Here is a 19,718-nt window from a genome sequence, read left to right as displayed (position 1 = left end):
TGGGGTATGACGAAGATCACAGATTCCACCCCTGAATATCCCTTCATCCCGTGCTCACGGATGAGTTTTCTTTGGCCCTCAGGCAGACCTGGAGGAAGAAAGAATACGGCAAAAGATAGCAGAAAGGACATCAGAAGAGACGATACGGATTTACTCTTTGAGGCTGTTTTTGAACTGTATCGTTCTGGCTGTTTTGGCGGCGTGCTTTTATGCAATCTATAGAGCAACAATATTCTCACAAGAGCACATGAAAAAAGTGAGTCCTCTGTGAAAGTAGTTTAACTTTTACTCTGGTTGGACATTAGGTATGCCAAGTGCGTTACAAGCCTCTGAGGTAGAGACCATCATCATTTCTGTTTTATACATAAGGATTTCTGGCTGCTGTGACAGAGAACTGAAAATCAGAGGTGACCAATTTCTACTTGTTTATTTTTTAAAGATTTTGTTTATTTATTTGAGAGAGAGAGTGAGAGAGCATGAACAACAGAGAGAGGGAGAAGCAGACTCCCCATGGAGCAGGGATCCCAACACAGGGCTCGATCCCAGGACCTTGAGATCATAATTTGAGCCTAAGGCAGTTGCTTAACCAACTGTGAGCCACCCAAGCACCTCCAGTTTCTACTTTTAATAAAAATACAACAGCATCCAAAAAGGGTGTTTGGAATTTCTCTTGGAATCCACAATATTCAAATTCAGATTTGCCTGCTTAGATTTAATCCCCAATTCCACTACTTACTAGTTAGGGCCTCAGTTTACCTAAAATAGCAGTGGTTTTAAAAATCCATATTGGTCTGGTGGCTCTGCTTCATGAAATCAATCATTGGGGAACCCAGGTTCTTTCCATCTTGCGGCTCTGACATCCTTAGGCTACACCCTCTTTTGTATGGTACAAGATGGTTCAACACCTCCACATTCTAGCCAATGGGAAGTAGGTGAGTGGGATGGGAAGGCACACCATTTCCTTCAAGGGCAGGACCTGATGCTTGCACTTGCAATGTCTGCTCACGTCCCTTTGACCAGAATTTTTTTTTTAAAGATTTTATTTATTTATTCATGAGAGACACACAGAGAAAGAGGCAGAGACATAGGCAGAGAGAGAAGCAGGCACCATGCAGGGAGCCCTATATATATATAAACTTATATATATTTTTATATGTATAAAACCATACATGTTTTTATATATGACCATATATATGGCCAAATAGTCCATTACCCTGAAAGAAGGAGAGAGTGGCTAGTCCAAATCAATGACTACTATGGCCTTGAAAATACTTTAAATTGCCCATTGATACAGACTACGTGGATTTTTTTTTTAATACTTGACCTTAATTAATCCAATAGAGCTAGTTTTTCTTCCTGTGGTACTGAGCATGGTTCCTCTATTTGAATACCCAAGAAAGGAAATGGCTTATGTTATATTTATTTTATTAAAATTTTTTTCAAGATTTTATTTATTTATTTATTCAAGAGAGAGAGAGAGGGGCAGAGACACAGGCAGAGGGAGAAGCAGGCTCCATGTAGGGAGCCCGATGTGGGACTCGATCCCGGGACTCCAAGATCACGCCCTGGGCTGAAGGCAGGCGCTAAACCGCTGGGCCACCCAGGGATCCCCTAAAAAAATTTTTTTTTTAATGAGTGGGAAAAATTAGAGAGGGTGACAAAACATAAGAGACTCCTAACTCTGGGAAATGAACAAAGGGTAGTGGAAGGGAAGGCAGGCAGGGGGATGGGTAATGGGCACTGAGAAGGGCACTTGATGGGATGAGCACTGGTGTTATACTATATGTTGGCAAATCGAACTTCAATTTTAAAAAATGGAAAAGAAAAAAAAAATAAAAATAATTTTTTTTTTTTGAGAGAGAGAGTGTCAGGGACAGAGGGAGAGGGAGAGAGAGAATCCCAAGCAGACTCCATGCTCAGCATGTAGTCCAACATGGAGCTCCATCTCACGATCCTGAGATCATGACCTGAGCCAAAATCAAAAGTCTGACACTTAACCGACTGAGCCACCCAGGCTTCCCGGAAATGGCTTATGTTTAGGGGCCATGTTGAATGACATATGGGTTTCGTTTTGTTTGTTATCTAAATATGTATAGTTGAGTTCTTTTTTTTTCTTCCAGTTTTATTGAAATAAAATTGACATATATAAGGTGTACAACGTGACTTGAGTACATATAATTAAGTTCTTCCAAGATCAATTCTATTGTGATGCAACTTCCCTTTGTTATCTTTATAGGAAATTGACAAGATGGTTTTTGGAGAGAACCTCTTGATATTGTACCTGCCTTCTATTGTGATCACGCTGGCCAATTTTATCACACCAATGATCTTTGCCAAGATCATCCACTATGAGGATTATTCCCCAGGCTTTGAGATCCGGCTGACAATTCTTAGGTAATGCCTAGACATGCCAAGCAGGTCACCACTTGCCCACTTTCTTGCCCATGGCAGACATTGCTAATCCACTGTGGCACCTTTTCCTGCTGAGCCAAGAATCCTCTACAACCTTTAGGCAGCCCCCATGAGTGAATCAGAGTTTGCCCATGCAATGAAATTTCTTTGACTTAAGCATGTACTCAGTGGTATTATATTTTTGGTTCATGTATTAGTGCATCAGCAGCTGAGGGCATAGGTTGGGACCCTGGGAGGTGGTATTGCTCAGAAGATATTAGAAATGACAAGTGTCTACCAGCAGGGGAATGAAGAAATGAGAGGGGGAAGGGAAGGCAGTTGATTAAGGGTGTCTTATTGGGGCTATTGGCAGTGGGGGCTCAGTCCCATCGGGCAACTGGGAGTTTAGGTGGGAAATATCTTAGTGGGTTCCCACTCACCAAAGTGTTTATCCTGTACTCCGTAAGGGTGGCTGGCTCCCAGAGGCATCAACTCTCCCATGCTCCTACCTCACTACCCCCCAAATATGGGCCTTGGGAAGAGAGGGGTGCTTGCATCAGGAAGCTATGGCATCTGCTGGGATAGCGAGTGCCGAGAATGTGTGGCCAGGTCAAGACTATGTTTGCTACAGTGGGCTTCTTTTTTTTTTTTTTTTTTTTTTTTTTTTTTTACAGTGGGCTTCTTATAATTTGTGATAATATCTCTTCTCATTCTAGATAAATACTCAGTTTCTTAGGAAGAAAGGAGGGGAGAGAGGAAGGAAGGAAAGAATGAAAGAAAGGAAAACGAAAGAAAAGGAAGGAAGGAAGAAAAGGAAAGGAAAGAAAAGAAAAAAAAGAAAGAACTGCTGTAAAGGAGGGTCTTATCTAACAGGGTCTTATCTAACACAAATAAGTTGAAGAAAACCGGGAGGGGATTGTGTGAAATAGAGTGTTTCATGCCTCAAATGGCATTTACATTTTAAAAAACTTTTTAATATGGAAAACTTTAAACACAACAAAAGGTATAATAAACTTACATGTGCCCATCACTCAGGGTTTTTGTTTCTTTGTTGTTTTTTAAGATTTTATTTATTTATTTGAGAGAGTTGGGAGAGCACAAGCATTGGAGAGGGTGAAGCAGGTTGCCCATCCAGCAGGGAGCCTGATGCAGGGCTGGATCCCAGGACCTTAGGATCATGACCTGAGCCAAGGGCAGCCACTTAACTGACTGAGCCACCCAGTCTCCCCATCACTTAGTTTTGGTCATTACCAACAATTTACTTATCTCATCTGTCCTCTCCACTCACACACACACACACACACACACACACACACACACACACTTTTGCTGGATTATTTTAAGCAAATCTTATTTCACTTTTCCCCCCGTTAACCGATTATCAGCAAACCTAATAAAATTAAATCAGTTTCCTGCTAAAGTTGCAAATGACTTTCTAGGATTGGTTGGTTCAAACGAGGATCCAAACAAAGATCGCATGCTATGTTTGGTCATTATGTCTCTTAAGCCCCCTTTTTCTTTTCAGAGTTCCCCTTCCCTTTCATTAGGCCATTGATTTGTAGGAGAAGCTGGGCATTTGTCCTGTAGAATGTCCCCTAGTGTGAATGTAGTTCATTGTTTCTTCATGTTGTGTCGTTCTGTAGCCTACAGTTGATACAAACTGCTGTGTAGATTCTTTTTATTGGATTCCATTTTTATTATTTTTTTAAAGATTTTATTTATTTATTTGACAGAGAAAGAGAGCACAAGTCAGGGGAGCAGCAGAGGTAGAAGAAGAGGGAGAAGCAGCTTCCTCATTGAGCAGGGAGTCTGATGCAGAGCTGGATTCCAAGACCCCAGCTCATGACCTGAGCCAAAGGCAGATGCTTAACTGACTGAGCCACCCAGGCACCCCTAGATTCCATTTTTAGTTATAGGCCCCTCCTCAGTGGTGTTGGGTACTCGCATTCCACCAGGAAGGATGCAATGTCAGGTGGCGTGCTGCATAATGAGAAGAGTGAGCAGATGTGTGACTTTGCTTTTTCTTTTTAATCTTTATTTTTTTATTTTTAAAGATTTTATTTACTTATTCATGAGAGATACACAGAGAGAGGCAGAGACATAGGCAGAGGGAGATGCAGGGTCCTCGAGGGGATCCCAATGTGGGACTCAATCCCAGGACTCCGAGACCACACCCTGAGCTGAAGGCAGATGCTTGACCACTGAGCCACCCAGGCATCCCTCATCTTTCTTTCTTTCTTTTATTTTTTACAATCAAGCAATAGAAAAGCATCTTTAAAAAATGGTTAGCCCACTCTGCCCTTCTGACTTGAATCCTGCTTCCCCAGGGAGCCCTCATCTGCAGGGTTCCTGTTCATTCGCACATTTTGTATTCTTTTAGAAATAGGATCATATGTAAGTGACACTCTGTAACATGCTTTTCCCATTCTCAATATATCAGACATCACTCAAACCTCTTACTTAGAAGATTCAATTAGTTCCCTTCAGGAATGCATAATGTTCTACAGTGTGGCTCTATCATCGTGGATTCAGAAATTGCCAGCTTTCTGGTGCATTTTTTCCCCTTGCTATTTAAAATAATTGTAGCAAAAAATATACATCACATAAAATTTACCATTTTAGGTGTTTTTGTTTTTTTATCATTTTTTAAAGATTTTATTTATTTTTTGACACAGAGAACACAAGTCGGGGAGCAAGAGAGGGAGAAGCAGGCTCCCTACTCAGCAGGGGGGGTACTCAATCCCAGGACCCTGGGATCATGACCTGAGCTGAAAGCAGGTGCTTAAACCACTGAGCCACCCAGGTGCCCCTTAGATGTTTTTAAGAAGATTTTATTTTTAAGTAATCTTTATACCCAATGTGGGACTAGAACTTACAACCTCGGGCAGCTCGGGTGGCTCAGCAGTTTAGCGCCACCTTCAGCCCAGGGCGTGATCCTGGAGTCGCAGGATCGAGTCCCACGTTGGGGTCCCTGCAGGGAGCCTGCTTCTCCCTCTGCCTGTATCTCTGCCTCTCTCTCTCTCTGTATCTCATGAATAAATAAATTAAATCTTAAAAGAAAAAAAAAGAACTTATAACCTCGAGATCAAGAGTTGCATGCTTCCCTGACTGTGCCATCCAGGCACTCCCATTTTAGAGATTTTTAAAAAATGATTTTATTTATTGTTTTATTTATTTATTTAGAGTGCACACAAGTAGTGGGGAGAGGCAGAGGCAGAGGAAGAGAGAGAGAATCTCAAGCAGATTCCATGCTGAGTGTGGAGCCCAATATGGGGCTTGATCTCAGGACCCTGAGATCATGACCTGAGTCGAAATCAATAGACCCACAATGCTAATTACTTGTGGGTTTGCTTTGAAGCTTTTCTGCCCTCTAGCCTCAGTTCCAAGGAGCCAGCCTGCCCTGAGGCTGCTTCTTCCCATCCTCTCTCCTCCCTCTTTTCCCTGCAGGTGTGTCTTTATGCGGCTGGCTACCATCTGTGTGCTGGTGTTCACCCTGGGCTCCAAGATTACATCCTGTGATAACTACTCCTGTGAGCTCTGTGGCTACAACCAGAAACTCTACCCGGTGAGCCTGCAGGGGTGGAAGCGTCCTGTGGGGGGTGGTCATTGTGGGGCGACAGGCTCAACGTCAAGAGAACAGCCCTCAAAGCTATGGGTTTGAATCCCAGTTGATCCACTTTCTTACTGTGTAGCAGAGTTGACACTGGAGGTATGTCTATAGGCTTGAAAACCAGAGTCTCTGCTGGAGCTCAGATCCTCCAGAGGCCACAGGATCTGAGGGTGGACAGGGCATTGGAAGGAGTGTGAGAACTTGGCTTTCTCTGCCCCAGTTGGGCCTCATTTTCTTTTGATCTTTTTTGTTTTCAGTGTTGGGAGACCCAGGTTGGGCAGGAAATGTACAAGCTGATGATCTTTGACCTCATCATCATCTTGGCTGTGACACTTTTTGTGGATTTTCCTAGAAAGTAAGTGTGAGGGATACCCCCTCTTCTTTCCACCTACCCCTCCTGTACCTCCCACATCCCCAGTGGGGGCTCCCATCACAGCTGCTCTTCACAGAGTGCTGACAGGAATCACTGACGACCATCCACTGGCTTACAACCTGCTCTAGGACATCAACCCCCTAGTCCATTAGGTGCCCCCTTGAAAGGTAGGATGAACAGAAATGGTTCCCTGAGGCTTCCATGGAGATGGCTTCCAGCCATCAGCACAGATCCTATCCAGGGAGACCTTCCAGGTTCACACCCCAGCACTGCCACTTGCTGGTCATGTAACCTCGAGCAAGGTATTTAGCTCTGTGCCTGTTTTCCTGCCTGTGAAATGGGGATAGTATAGTAGCCAGAGCCACTTCACAGCACAGTTGTGAGGATTACATGAGAAAATGCAGATAAAAGTACTGTGCACTCAAAAAAATATTAACTATCACCATCATGATTATGATGTCATTGCATTATTATTATTGGCATCTCTTTGAGCCTTAGGTGAAACTCTGCACTTAACCACTTTTTTACCCAGATGTACAAATTATCCAGGCATGTCAAGTAGTCCAGTAAGCCCTTAAAAATAAACTTTAAAAAAAAGAAACTTTCCATTTATTTATTTATATATTAATTTACTTATATCTATTTATTTTAGAGCAAGAGAATGAGAGAGCGGGGGAAGGGAGGAGCAGAGGGAGAGAGAGGATCTTAAGCAGGCTCCTCGCTCAGTGCTGAGCCTGACATGGGGCTCAGTCTCACAACCCTGAGATCATGATCTGAGCCAAAATCATGAGTCAGACACTTAACTGACTGAGCCAGTTAGGTGCCTCAAAACTCTCCTTTTAAAAACCTACACAAATATGACAGGAATGTGTGCTTATTAAAAAAAAAAGTTAAATATTTAGAATTTAAATAAATACAGAACTTTATAGAATAGCTCCCCAGCCTCACCTCATTTCTCAGAGGTGGCTATTGTTAACACTTTGGGGTAGATCTAGCAGTCCTTAAAAATAAAAACACATTTACATAACTATATATGTAGGTAAACACACAGTCTTGTGAGAAGTGTTCTTTTTCCCCGTATAAATGGGATCACAATCCATCCACACTGGTGTGCAGCTTGCCCTTTTTTTTCCGCCTTGTACACACAGAATATCATGAACAACTTTCTGTGTCAAGACACATAGATTTTCTTCATTTATTTTAAAGAATGTGTAGTATAAGTCTATGCCTTGTAATTTGTCATCATGGCCCCTACTGGTCGGCATTTAGATTGTTTCCGGTATTTTTTTTTTTTTTAATTTTTATTTATTTATGATAGTCACAGAGAGAGAGAGAGAAAGGCAGAGACACAGGCAGAGGGAGAAGCAGGCTCCATGCACCGGGAGCCTGACGTGGGATTCGATCCCGGGTCTCCAGGATCGCGCCCTGGGCCAAAGGCAGGCGCTAAACCACTGCGCCACCCAGGGATCCCTGTTTCCGGTATTTTTGCTAATATGTGGCAATCTGTAGTGAACCACTATGTGTGTTAATCTTGGGCCCTGAGTCCTAGGGTTTCTGTAAGAAACTTGTAGGATTCCAGGAAGTGGTGTGCTGGGTGCTAGGGTTCTCATAAGACATTTTCTATGTGAATGCGCATTACTCTTTGGGCTGAGTGGCAAGCAAGAGCCCAGAGACTGCTCATGTCATTAATTGTCACCACAACCTGGTGAAGTAGGTGGTGTTATAATTCTCCTCCCTTCCAGATGAGGAAAACTGAGCCTCGCCTAACCTTATTTGGCCGGAGGCTGTGGATCTGAGATTCAGCCTCTGGTCTTAAGGATTCCAGAGTTCACTGTATTCGGCAACTTCTAGGCATGTGACTCATCAGTTTCCACAAGAAATGTGTGTGGAAACAGCCCTGATTTAGTGGACCTGGTTCTGTGGCCTTGGCAGGTGCTGGCCATTCTGGTGAGAAATTGTCCTGTTTGTTTCCAGGCTCCTAGTGACCTACTGTTCCTCTTGGAAGCTGATTCAGTGCTGGGGACAGCAGGAATTTGCCATTCCTGATAACGTTCTGGGGATCGTCTATGGGCAAACCATTTGCTGGATTGGAGCCTTTTTCTCACCTCTTCTCCCTGCAATTGCAACCTTAAAATTCATTATCATCTTTTATGTGAAAGAGGTAAGGAGAGAGCAGGGGTGGGGAGCTGATATTCTGGACCATTCTTGATTTAGCAAGGCAGGTCCTGTATTTGCAGCCCATGCACACCCCATCAAACTATCAAAATTACATCCCTTATTTGATAGATATTTTTATTCTGGAAAAAAGACTTTGAATGGATTTCCACATCTTTATAATTTCCAGAGTTTTGTTTAAGGGTTTCTTTTTCTGCTTCTGTGATTTAAATGTTTTTGTAAGTAACCATCTAAGAGCTGAGCCACAATTGATTCATGAGATGACAGTGGCACATTTTAGTGATCACAAAACGTTTAGTTTCACAAAACATTTAAGTTTTTGTTTTTGTTTTAAGATTTTATTTATTTATTCATGAGAGACACAGAGAAAGAGAGGCAGAGACATAGGCAGAGGGAGAAGCAGGCTCCAAGCAGGAAGCCCGATGCAAGACTCGATCCTGGGATCACTCCCTGAGCTGAAGGCAGATGCTCAACTACTGAGCCACCCAGGTGTCCCTATTAATTTAAGTTTTGCAATTTTCCATCTGGATGTTGGAGCCAGTGAATTTATTTTCAGTTCTCATTTATTTGTGTAGCTCCTCAAATGGCTCGCAGATCTCCAAGCATTGTGCCTGAGATATGTGCTTATTGGGTAGAGTCGCCCTGAGGAGGACTAACTGATCTGGGCTTATTAACTGAGCTTCTTCTTCTTCTTCTTTTTTTTTTTTTTTTTTATTAGAGAGGCAATCTATGCTCACTATTAAACTATATACAGGGGCGCCTGGGTGGTGCAGTCGGTTGAGTGTCCTACTCGGTTTCAGCTCAGGTCATGATCTCAGGATCATGAGATTGAGCTCCGCTTCTGGCTCTGCACTCAGTGCAGAATCTACTTGAGATTCTTTTTGCCTCTCCCTCTGCCCCTGCCTCCCCACCACCACACTCTCTCTCTCTCTCTCTCTCTCTCAAAGTAAATAAATCTTAAAAAAAAAAAAAAAAAAAAAAAAAAACTTGGGCAGTCAGGGTGGTTCAGCGGTTTAGCGCTACCTTCATCCCAGGGCATGATCCTGGAGACCCAGGATAGAGTCCTGCATCGGCTCCCTGCATGGAGCCTGCTTCTCCCTCCGCCTGTATCTCTGCCTCTCTCTCTCTCTCTCTCTCTCTCTCTCTGTGTCACTCATGAATAAATAAAATCTTAAAAAAAAAACACTTTATAAACTATATTCAGATATGTATATGGTGACTTCGATCTCTTCTTCCAGAGATTCCCTCTGTTAACAGGCCCCATGCTCACTAATTACCTATTATGCCAAGCCCTAAGGATTCAGAAGTGGAAATAATAATAATAATAGTAGTATTAATAATGACAGTAATCATGGTTGTTAGAATACCATGTGGCCCCCACTCTGCTGAATACTTTACACAGGTTATCATGTAATGCTTACACACATCTTTTGAAGTAGGTACTAATACTAGCCATATTTTATATATTAGGAAGCTGAAGTTCAGAGAGGTTAAGTAACTGGCCCAAGGTCACATAGCTTATGAGTGACTCCAGATGTACTTCACTCTAGAACCTAAGCTATTTATTTATTATTATTTATTTTTAATATGAGAGAGAGAGAGCACCAGTGGTGGGGAGAGGCAGAGGGAGAGAGAGAAGCAGACTCCCCGCTGAGCAGGGAGCCTGATGCAGGACTCCATCCCAGGACCCTGAGACCACGACCCAAGCTGAAGGTAGACGCTCAACCAATTTAGCAACCCAGGCACTGTGAACTTAAGGTATTGAATACTTAAGTAAGCAAAGCCTTGAATTGGGCCATACTTCCTACCCAGATGTTTTGGCTTTTGAAGAATGTTCTGGTGCTTTCTCATGTGGAAACTTCCATTGGTCAAAGACACCAAAGGAAAGAAGGGTATGAGAAAACTTAGAAGAACTTTTTCCTTTTCCAGAAAATATTAGTCACCCAGTGCTTTCCTTGTGTTTGGCCAAATAAAGACGTGTGGGGGTAACAGAATAGGTCATGGGCACTGGGCTGAGTTCTGACACTACAGGCCTGACCAGCCAGCCACCCCCAAACAGGACATCAGGGGTCCTTGGTACTCATTACCATCCAGCTCATGAGATTTTCTGGGCAGCTAAAGTCAGAACAGCTTGGGTCCTCCTCCCCATAAAGTAGTTTTTAAAAATATTAAGGAGAGGGGCACCTGGGTGGCTCAGTGGTTGAGCATCTGCCTTCAGCTCAAGGAGCGATCCCAGAGTCCTGGGATCGAGTCCTCCATCGGGCTCCTGCATGGACCCTGCTTCTCCCTATGCCTATGTCTCTGCCTCTCTTTTTCTCTGTGTCTCTCATGAATAAATAAATAAAATTGTTTTTAAAAATTTTTTAAATATTAAGGAGAAATTTTATGCCTGTTACTATCCCCTCACCCCTTTCCACTTGGTATTTCTACAAGTCTTTTTTTGCCTCGATACAAATATTTGTTTTTATTTTTTATTTTAATTTTCTTAAAATATTTTATTTATTTGAGATAGAGAAAGCATGAGAGAGTGAGTGAGAGAGCAGAGGGAGAGGCAGAGGGAGTAGCAGACTGACTCCCTGCTGAGCAGGGAGCCTGACATGGGACTCAATCCCAGGACCCTGAAATCATGACCTGAGCTGAAGGTAGACACTTAACCAACTGAGCCACCCAGGCACCCCAGAAATATTTCCTTTTAATATGGAGGAAAAATAAATATGCTTTTTTAAAAATTGAAACAAAATCTCCCTTAACTTGTTATAGGTTATTGTAAATCCATTTAATACATATTTAAACTCCTATAAGGAATACTTTTTTTTTTTTAAAGATTTATTTATTTATTCATTCAGAGAGAGCAAGAGAGAGGCAGAGACACAGGCAGACGGAGAAGCAGGCTCCATGCAGGGAGCCCGACATGGGACTCGATCCTGGGTCTCCAGGATCACTCCCTGGGCTAAAGGCGGCACCAAACTGCTGAGCCACCAGGGCTGCCCAAGTACTACTTTTTTTAAAACTTAACAAGGGAGCTTGTGTGTCTCATGAATAAATAAATTCTTAAAAAAAAAAAAAAAAAACGTAAACATCACATAGCACACTTCACAGTGCTGTGCAGGATGTAGAGCTCTCTCACCCTAAGGGTTACACGGTTTCCCACTGTCCAGATGCGCTTCAACCTTCAAGTGGCCCCTGTTGATTGCTACTTAGGTTGCTTCCAGTTATTCCCAGATATCAACAACTGTGGCAGTAAACATCCATTCATATGTATTTTGGCTCCTTTATTCTGTTTTCTCATCGGGATGAATTTCCCCAGGATTAGGGCCTGGGTTAAACATGTTTCATTTTGACTACCCTCTGGAAAAGTCATACCAGTTTACATTCCCACTGGAACGTATGAATGTGCTCATTTATCATACTTTTTTCTCTCTCTTTCTCTTCCTTTAGGTGAGTCTTCTTTATACCTGCAGACCCTCCCCAAGGCAGTTCAGAGCATCCAATTCTAATTTCTTCTTCCTGTTGGTGCTGTTGATCGGACTGTGTTTGGCAATAATACCTCTGACAATCAGCATGGCACGGTAAATATGACTTTGTTTTCTAGAACATTTGCTTGCTTCTTGACATGGTCTCTCTCTCTTTTTTTTAAGAGTTTAGTTATTTATTCATGAGAGACACACAGAGAGAGGCAGAGACACAGGCAGAGGGAGGAGTAGGCTCCCTGCAGGAGCCTGATGTGGGACTCGATCCCAGGATTCCAGGATCATGACCTGAGCTGAAGGCAGACACTCAACAGCTGAGCCACCCAGGCATCCTGACATGTCCCTCTTTTATAGTAAAGGGTCCCTTGCATTCTTTATTAGCTCTCCTCATGGTACTTCGCCTGCAGAAGTCAGTAAGTGAGTTTTGGTAGCCAGGCCCACCTTTATTTTGAAATCTCACTTGGGACACTGGAATGTCTTGGCCCACTTCCAGAATTTGGGCTTGCAGTGTTGCCATTGCTTTAGAGAGTGTCCTACCCTACTCCCTTATCCTTGTGCCTTTCTTCTAGTCTCCTTTTGGATGATTTCTTTGTTTCTGATTATAAAAATAATACATGCTCCCTATAGAAGACTTGGAGTGTCTTCAGTGTGACAAGCACTGCGCTAGGGGTATAGAGATGATTCAAACATGGCACAAAGAAGTAGAGTCTAGTGTAGAATTTGGTAAGAGCAGACATGCTTAAGACTAAGAATCAGAAGTTGAGGGTTCAAACCCCAGTGGCCCTACTTCCTAGGAATATAACTATTTATACCAAAGGCCGGCAAACATTTCCTGTAAAGGGCAAGCTTACCTAATATTTAGGCTTTGTGGGCTATATGATGTCGATAGCAACTGTTCAACTCTTTTGTGGCATCATGAAAGCAACATAGACAAGATATAAACTAATGGGCATGAGACTGTGCTCCATTAAAACTTTATTTATCAAAAAACAGATGGTGGGCCAGATTTGGTCCATGGGCTATAGTTTACCAATCTGTCTGACTTATAGTCTTATGGAATTCCATTTCTTCATCTTTAAATTAAAATTCTTGAACTTTGAATCTGTCTCTTAGATTTTATTTTTTAACCAATTTGAGTGTATATATTTTTTATTGTTTTTCGTTATAGTTATAGATGTTATGTAAAAAGTCAAACAGTACAAAAGGGTGTAAATTAAAGAGGAAAATTTTCTCCATATCCTCCCTTCTTGGTTCCATTCTACCAAGGTAACCACCATTAATATTTTATGAATACTTCCAGAAATTCATACAAACAATGTATTTATTCTTAAAAAACACATACGGAGGGGCAGCCTGGGTGGCTCAGCAGTTTAGCGCCACCTTCAGCCCAGGGCCTGATCCTGGAGACCTGGGATCGAGTCCCATATCGGGCTCCCTGCATGGAGCCTGCTTCTCCCTCTGCCTGTGTATCTGCCTCTCTCTCTCTGTGTCTCATGAATAAATAAAATCTTTAAAAAAAAAAAAAAAAACACATACGGAATAATGCTGTAATCATGTTTGGTTGTTGTTTTTTTTTTCATGTAATTTTATATTGTGCCCTTTTTTATGCCAGCACATATAGAACTCTTATTGTTTTAAAATGTTTTTTAGCTTTGATTTTATATATAATAAATACATACACATGGCACAAAATTTTTTTTAAAAAAGCATAAGAGTATATATGATGGAAATTCATTTTCCAGTCCTTTTTCCCAACTACTTAGTTTCTGTTTGGGAACCAGTCATTTCACATCTCTGTGTCTCTTTCAGTGGTTTTTTAGTATTCTGTTTTGTGAATGGATCATAAATTGCTCATCCATTTTCTTAAGCAATAGTTAGGTTGCTTCCAAGAATGTTTTTTTAATCTATAGAGAGGGGCAGTGGAAAATCTTATACACAGAACTTTCTGATGTGAATGTAGGCAATTCTTTTAGGCCTTAATTACAAAATTTTTCCATTGTAATTTTATTTAAATTTTCCCCACTTTTTATTTTGAATAATTTTAAATCTGTAGAAAAGTTAGAAAAATAGCAATAGTGAACACTCCTCTACCTTTCACTGGATGTCGCAGTTGTTAACATTTTGCTACATTTGTTTTCTCTCTCTGCATACATTTTTTTGTGTGTGCTGACCTATTTGAAATTGGTATAGGCATCATGACATACCTAAGTAATAGCTTCAGCCACCCTCTTTTGAGATCTGGTGGTGCACAGAAGATTGGAGCTCAATACTTGAGTGTGCAGCTCCTAAAAATAAGAGCATCCTCCTTCCCATGCATGCATCATAACATTATTATATCTAATTAATATTAATGTCGTATTTCTACTTTTTCAAATATCTCCAGTTGTCCCGAAATAGTCTTTTATAGCCTTATTTTTAAAATGAGGCTCTTTTGAGTTTTTTTTTTTTTTAAGATTTTATTTATTTATTCATGAGAGACACAGAGAGGCAGAGGGAGAAGCAGGCCCCATGCAGGGGCCCCAAAGTGAGATTCAATCCCGGGACTCCAGGATCATGCCCTGAGCCAAAGGCAGATGCTCAACCACTGAGCCATCCAGGTGCCCCAACATTTTTGCCCTTAATGTACTAAAAGGCCCTTATGAACAGGCAGTTCCTCACAGGTCATGATAACAAGCATATGGGCGTGCAGAGGAGAGAGGCTCAGCCTGGGCTACATGCATCACCCTGAGCCCCATGGTCTGTATCCCAGCAGCATCCCTTCCTCGAAAGCCTGTGGGCCATTCACCAACTTCAACACCACCTGGGAGGTGGTTCCCAAGACGGTGAGCACCTTTCCCAGCTCACTGCAGTCCCTGGTCTATGGCGTCACATCGGAAGCCTTCGCAGTGCCTTTCTTCATGATCATCTGGTAAGAACTGCCTAGACCCTTGCAGATATTCTCCATTGAGGTACAGGGACCCTTCTCTACTGGGAAGTGAGAGCTCATTTGCTACATGTGATAAGTTACCAAACCTCTGTGAGCCTCAGTTACCATCTTTAAAATGGGCATCATAATAGTGAGTTCTTTTTAAGATTTTATGTAGTTATTTATTTATTTAGAGAGAAAGTATGCATGCGTGAATGGGGGAGAAGTAAGAGGAGGGGGAGAGAATCCCAAGCAAACTCCATGCTGAGTGGGGAGCTGGCCATAGGACTCAATCTCACAACCTTGAAATCATGACCCGAGCTGAAACCAAGAGTGGGAAGCCACCCAGAGGTTCCATAATAGTGATTCTTTTTTTTTTTTTTAAGATTTTATTTATTTATTCATGAGAGACACAGAGAGAGGCAGAGACACAGGCAGAGGGAGAAGCTGGCTCCCTGCAGGGAGCCCGACATGGGACTCGATCCCGGGTCTCCAGGATCAGGCCCTGGGCCAAAGGTGGCACTAGACCGCTGAGCCACCCAGGCTGCCCAATAGTGATTCTTTAAGAAGGTCACTGAGTGAGTTCAGTAAGATCCTGCAGCTAAAGCACTTAGCCCAATGCCCGACATAAAAATTCAATAAACATTGCTAAATAATATTCCTGATTATTTATAAGATCACTTGCTCTTTGATAAAGGAAGTGATTACTGGGCAGAGAGAAGAGCACCAGATTAGAAATATGCACTTGAACCCTGGCAATACTACTTGTACCTAGTATGCGTCCTCTCTGTGCCTCAGTTTCCTCACCTGGAAAACGAGAGTAAGAATAGCATAGGTTGTAAGAAGAAGGAAGTATGGTTAACAAAGTGAAATGCGTTAGCAGAGGACCTGGCCCTTGGTAAAAAGGCTCAGTAAATGATAGGTATTGTATGTCAGGGTGACAAGTCTTTTCTGCAAGTGAATCATATTCAGTGTTAAAGTAATTATTGAAAAAAAAATAATTATTGGGCCAGCTGGATGGCTCATTTGGTTAAATGTCTGACTCTTGATCTCAGCTCAGGTCTCAATCTCAGGATTGTGAGTTCAAGTCCCACACTGGGCTCCACCCTGGGTGTAGAGTCTACATTAAAAAAGAAAAAAAAGAGTAAAAAAAAAGTAATTCTAGTCACAGGTGTGCATTGAAATCTTAGTGTGTGCTGGGTGTTGTTCTAATTACAGTCTATCCTCATTATTCATGGATTCCATTTTTTGTTTGTGTATTGTAAATATGCCTACTTGCTAAACTGCCCAAATCAGTACTCAAGGCAGTTTCATGGTCATTTGTGGACTCAGAGTAACAAAAACTTTGAATCACCCAAAAAGCACTGTCTTAGCCTGTTTGGGCTGCTATAACAAAATATCATAGGTGAGGTGGCTTATAAACAACAGGAATTTATTTCTTACAATTCTGGAGGCTGCAAGTCCAAGATCAAGGTGTGAGTGAGCATGGTTAGGTGAGATCCCTGTTCAGGCTTGCAGACTTCTCTTTTCCTCACATAGCAGAAGAGATGACTAGCTCTTTGGGGTCCCTTTATCAGGGCGCTGATCCCACTTGTGAGGGCTCTGTCCTCATGTCTTAATCACCTCCCAAAGGCCCCTGCTTTCTAATATCATCACCTCGGGATTAAGATTTCAACATATGTTCTCGGGGAGGGGGGTTGGGCCCAGAGATTCACACCATAGCATGCATGTTACCAGCTGGAGTCAGCGCAATAGGCTGCCTTCTTGCTTCACCTCTCGTACTATACTTAAGTGTCCTTTTGTGATCTATATGGGACCTAAGTTTCTTGCATTTTGTGCTTTGGGTGGGTCATTTCACAGTAGAAAATGGCCATGAGCATAGTGCTGAAGTGCTTCGAGTCATTCCTAAGTCCAAGAGGGCTGTGATGTGCCTTACAAAGAAAATAGGTGTGTTAGATAAGCTTCATTGAGATGTGTTATAGTTCTGGTGACAGAGTTCAATGTTAAGGAATCAACAATAGTATTTAAATAAGGTTTTTTTTTCTTTTTAATTATTTATTTATTCATGAGAGACACAGAGAGAGGCAGAGACATAGGCAGAGGGAGAAGCAGGCTCCTGGTGGAGAGCCCGATGTGGGACTCAGTCCCAGGACCCTAGGATCATGACCTGAGCTGAAGGCAGATCCTCAACCACTGAGCCACCCAGCTGCCCCTAGATAAGGTGTCCTTAAACAGAAACTAGGTTATTATTGATAACTTTCTTTCTCAATAAATATGAAACATAAAACAAGGTATTGATCAGTTGACAAAAATGTTGTGACAGATGACTCCAGGAACCTACCCCCTCCTTGTGTTTCCCCCTACATTCGTTCAGAATTCATTAATTCAGTGTTCCTGGAGACTTTATAGAATATAACTACCACACATAACTGGAATTGACTGTAGCTGGCATATATTAACTGTAATGACATCACTGCAATTATGATACAGATATTCTTACAGTAAAACCCTACCACCATGTAAGAAGTGAACCCCCAAAATGTATTTATTAAAAGCAGGGTACTGGGATGCCTGGGTGGCTCAGTGGTTGAGCATCAATAATAAACAGAAAAATAAAAAAAATCTTAAAAAAATAAATAAAAGCAGGATACTTTTTTAAGATTTTATTTATTTATTCATAAGAGACACAAAAAGAGGCAGGGACATAGGCAAAGGGAGAAGCAGGCTCCCTGCAGGGATCCTGATATGGGACTCAATCTTAGGACCCCAGGGTCACAACCTAAGCCAAAGGCAGATGCTCAACCTCTGAGCCACCCAGGTACCCCAAAGGCAGGATATCTTTGATGGAGATTAATAAAATGACTTTGGGAAGCTGTGCAGACAGGCTGGAATTCTGAGTATCTCAGGTCAGCTACTCCATTCTAGTGGGTTCGCATGGCTAGTGCCATCTGGTGGTGGCTACTTGATCTGGCCATACTTGTCCTGTGGCCATGGTGTCTTCCAGAAGAGTACCATTGATATCAGTGATTCCAGTGGCCCTTATTTCTTTAGCCCTCTACAGGGAGATTGGACAGGAATCCATCTGCCCTTCATGGAATGTAATGAAGTTGCCTTCTGTTTTCTTGGGGGGCTCTTGGGGGGCTCATTCTCTGCCCCTCTCCCCCAAAGATAATAACTTCAACCACCCCCATTTTGAGATTTGGGACCTCGCAGAAGATAGGAACTAGTTGCCAATTGCTTTTATCCAAAGATGTATTATCCTAGGCTTGTTGTCCCTGGTCTTACTATATTATTCCCATTATACAAATGAGAAAACTAAGGTCAGAGAGGTCTCAACAGTGATCATCCACAGCCAGTTCATTCCCCACTGAGCTGTCTAGACCATTTCCTTCTCTCTCCCTGTCATATCGTGTGTGACAGGAGAACACCAACAGTATCAGTCTTAATATTAAGTATCAGTATCAGTAACAGTCTTAATATTAAGACGGAAGGCATGAATCAGTCTCTGCTACACTGCCAGCTACAAACCCCTCTGGGGCTGGTTTTGATCCCCTCTGCTTGGGAGAGTTTTCTTTCTTTCTTTCCTTCTTTCTTTTTAAAAGATTTTTTAAAAGTAATCTCTGTACCCAATCCAAGGCTCACACCCACAACCCCAGATTTCTCCTTCCTTCCTTCTCCCTCCCACCACTTTCTTTCTTCTTTCCCCTCCATCCATCCATCCATCCCTTCCTCCCTCCCTCTCCCTTCTCTCTCTCTCTCTCACACACAGACACACACACACAAAAAAATAAACCTGTTCTGGGAAAAGTGGATCCAGCTGTTTTTCCAGTGGCCGTCAAATGGCACAAACTCCCTAGTGACCTCTCCCTTGTGTTGCAGCCTCATCATGTTTTACTTCATCGCCCTGGCCGGAGCACACAAGCGAGTGGTGGTCCAGCTTCGAGAGCAGCTGTCCCTGGTAAGGAAGAACAGGTGCAGAGGGTCATGGCTGAGGACATCTACCCAGGACACCTAACGGAAAGTGGTGCTTTCCCTAGAGAGAGGGAGGAATGCTGGGGCCCTGCTCACCCCTACTTCCCTGAACTATGTTCAGGCCAGGCCTTCCCCAGCTTCATCCAGTCACAGGCTCATTCATGCCTTCAACATGTACATTGACCACTACCTGTTCCTCATACTGTGCTGGGATACTGTGGTGACAAAGGATGACGAGACTGCTCAATAGTTAAAAACCATGAATTCCAGTAGCAGTAGCTGCCATGAAGGTAATACGGACGAGGTAGTTAGATGATGAGCAGCCCTCTGCTGCTGTAGATGGTGGCCTCAGAGGGCCTTTTTGAGGAGGTGACATTGGAGCTGAAGCTTGAATGATGAGCCAATTGTGGGAGGTCTCAGGGATGAGAGTAAGAGGCAGAGGGGACAGCGAGAGCACTCCTGGGAGCTGAAGGACAGGTGGCCTGGCTGGAGAGACAAGATGGTGCTGGATTATCAGCTGGGGTCACAGCATAGCCTGAGGGCTCTGCTAACAAGTTTGGGTTTAATTCTGAGTGTGATGGGAAACCAATGAAGTGTGTTAGGTAGCAGCCTAATGTACATTTTTTAAAGATTATTATTTATTTAGCATGTGTGTGCATTTGCGTGTGTGCGAGCCAATGGGGGTGAGGAGGGGGGCAGAGGGAGAGAGAATGTCAAGCAGACTCCACCCATGCGGGGCTCAGTCTCAGGACCCCAAGATCACCACCCCAGTGGAAACCAAGAGTCAGATACTCAACCAACTGTGCCACCCAGGTGCCCCAT

The 19,718-nt window shown here is 42.7% G+C and overlaps 1 protein-coding gene across 4 annotated transcripts in view; it reads left to right on the top strand.

Moving 5' to 3' along the window:
- The window catches only part of TMC7 (transmembrane channel like 7), a 62,281-nt gene that overhangs the window by 32,647 nt on the left and 9,916 nt on the right, over nucleotides 1-19,718 (top strand). For 2 of the 4 annotated variants that reach the window (XR_013384984.1, XM_077906776.1), the window contains exons 8-15: nucleotides 83-256; nucleotides 2,237-2,394; nucleotides 5,839-5,956; nucleotides 6,259-6,356; nucleotides 8,349-8,535; nucleotides 11,988-12,118; nucleotides 14,769-14,927; nucleotides 18,804-18,882. Coding sequence is in view for 3 of the 4 variants with exons in the window: in XM_077906776.1 (XP_077762902.1) it covers nucleotides 83-256; nucleotides 2,237-2,394; nucleotides 5,839-5,956; nucleotides 6,259-6,356; nucleotides 8,349-8,535; nucleotides 11,988-12,118; nucleotides 14,769-14,927; nucleotides 18,804-18,882 (1,104 nt within the window). In the remaining variant the exon portion in view is untranslated. Of the gene's footprint in view, nucleotides 1-82; nucleotides 257-2,236; nucleotides 2,395-5,838; nucleotides 5,957-6,258; nucleotides 6,357-8,348; nucleotides 8,536-11,987; nucleotides 12,119-14,679; nucleotides 14,702-14,768; nucleotides 14,928-18,803; nucleotides 18,883-19,718 lie in introns of those variants that run through there. The other 2 variants (XM_077906777.1, XM_077906778.1) reach the window with 2 other exon arrangements.

This window comes from Canis aureus, chromosome 8 (genome assembly GCF_053574225.1).
Source record: "Canis aureus isolate CA01 chromosome 8, VMU_Caureus_v.1.0, whole genome shotgun sequence".
NCBI lineage: Eukaryota > Metazoa > Chordata > Mammalia > Carnivora > Canidae > Canis > Canis aureus.
Note: the sequence above shows the minus strand (reverse complement) of the source record. Positions and strands in the feature narration are given on the sequence as shown.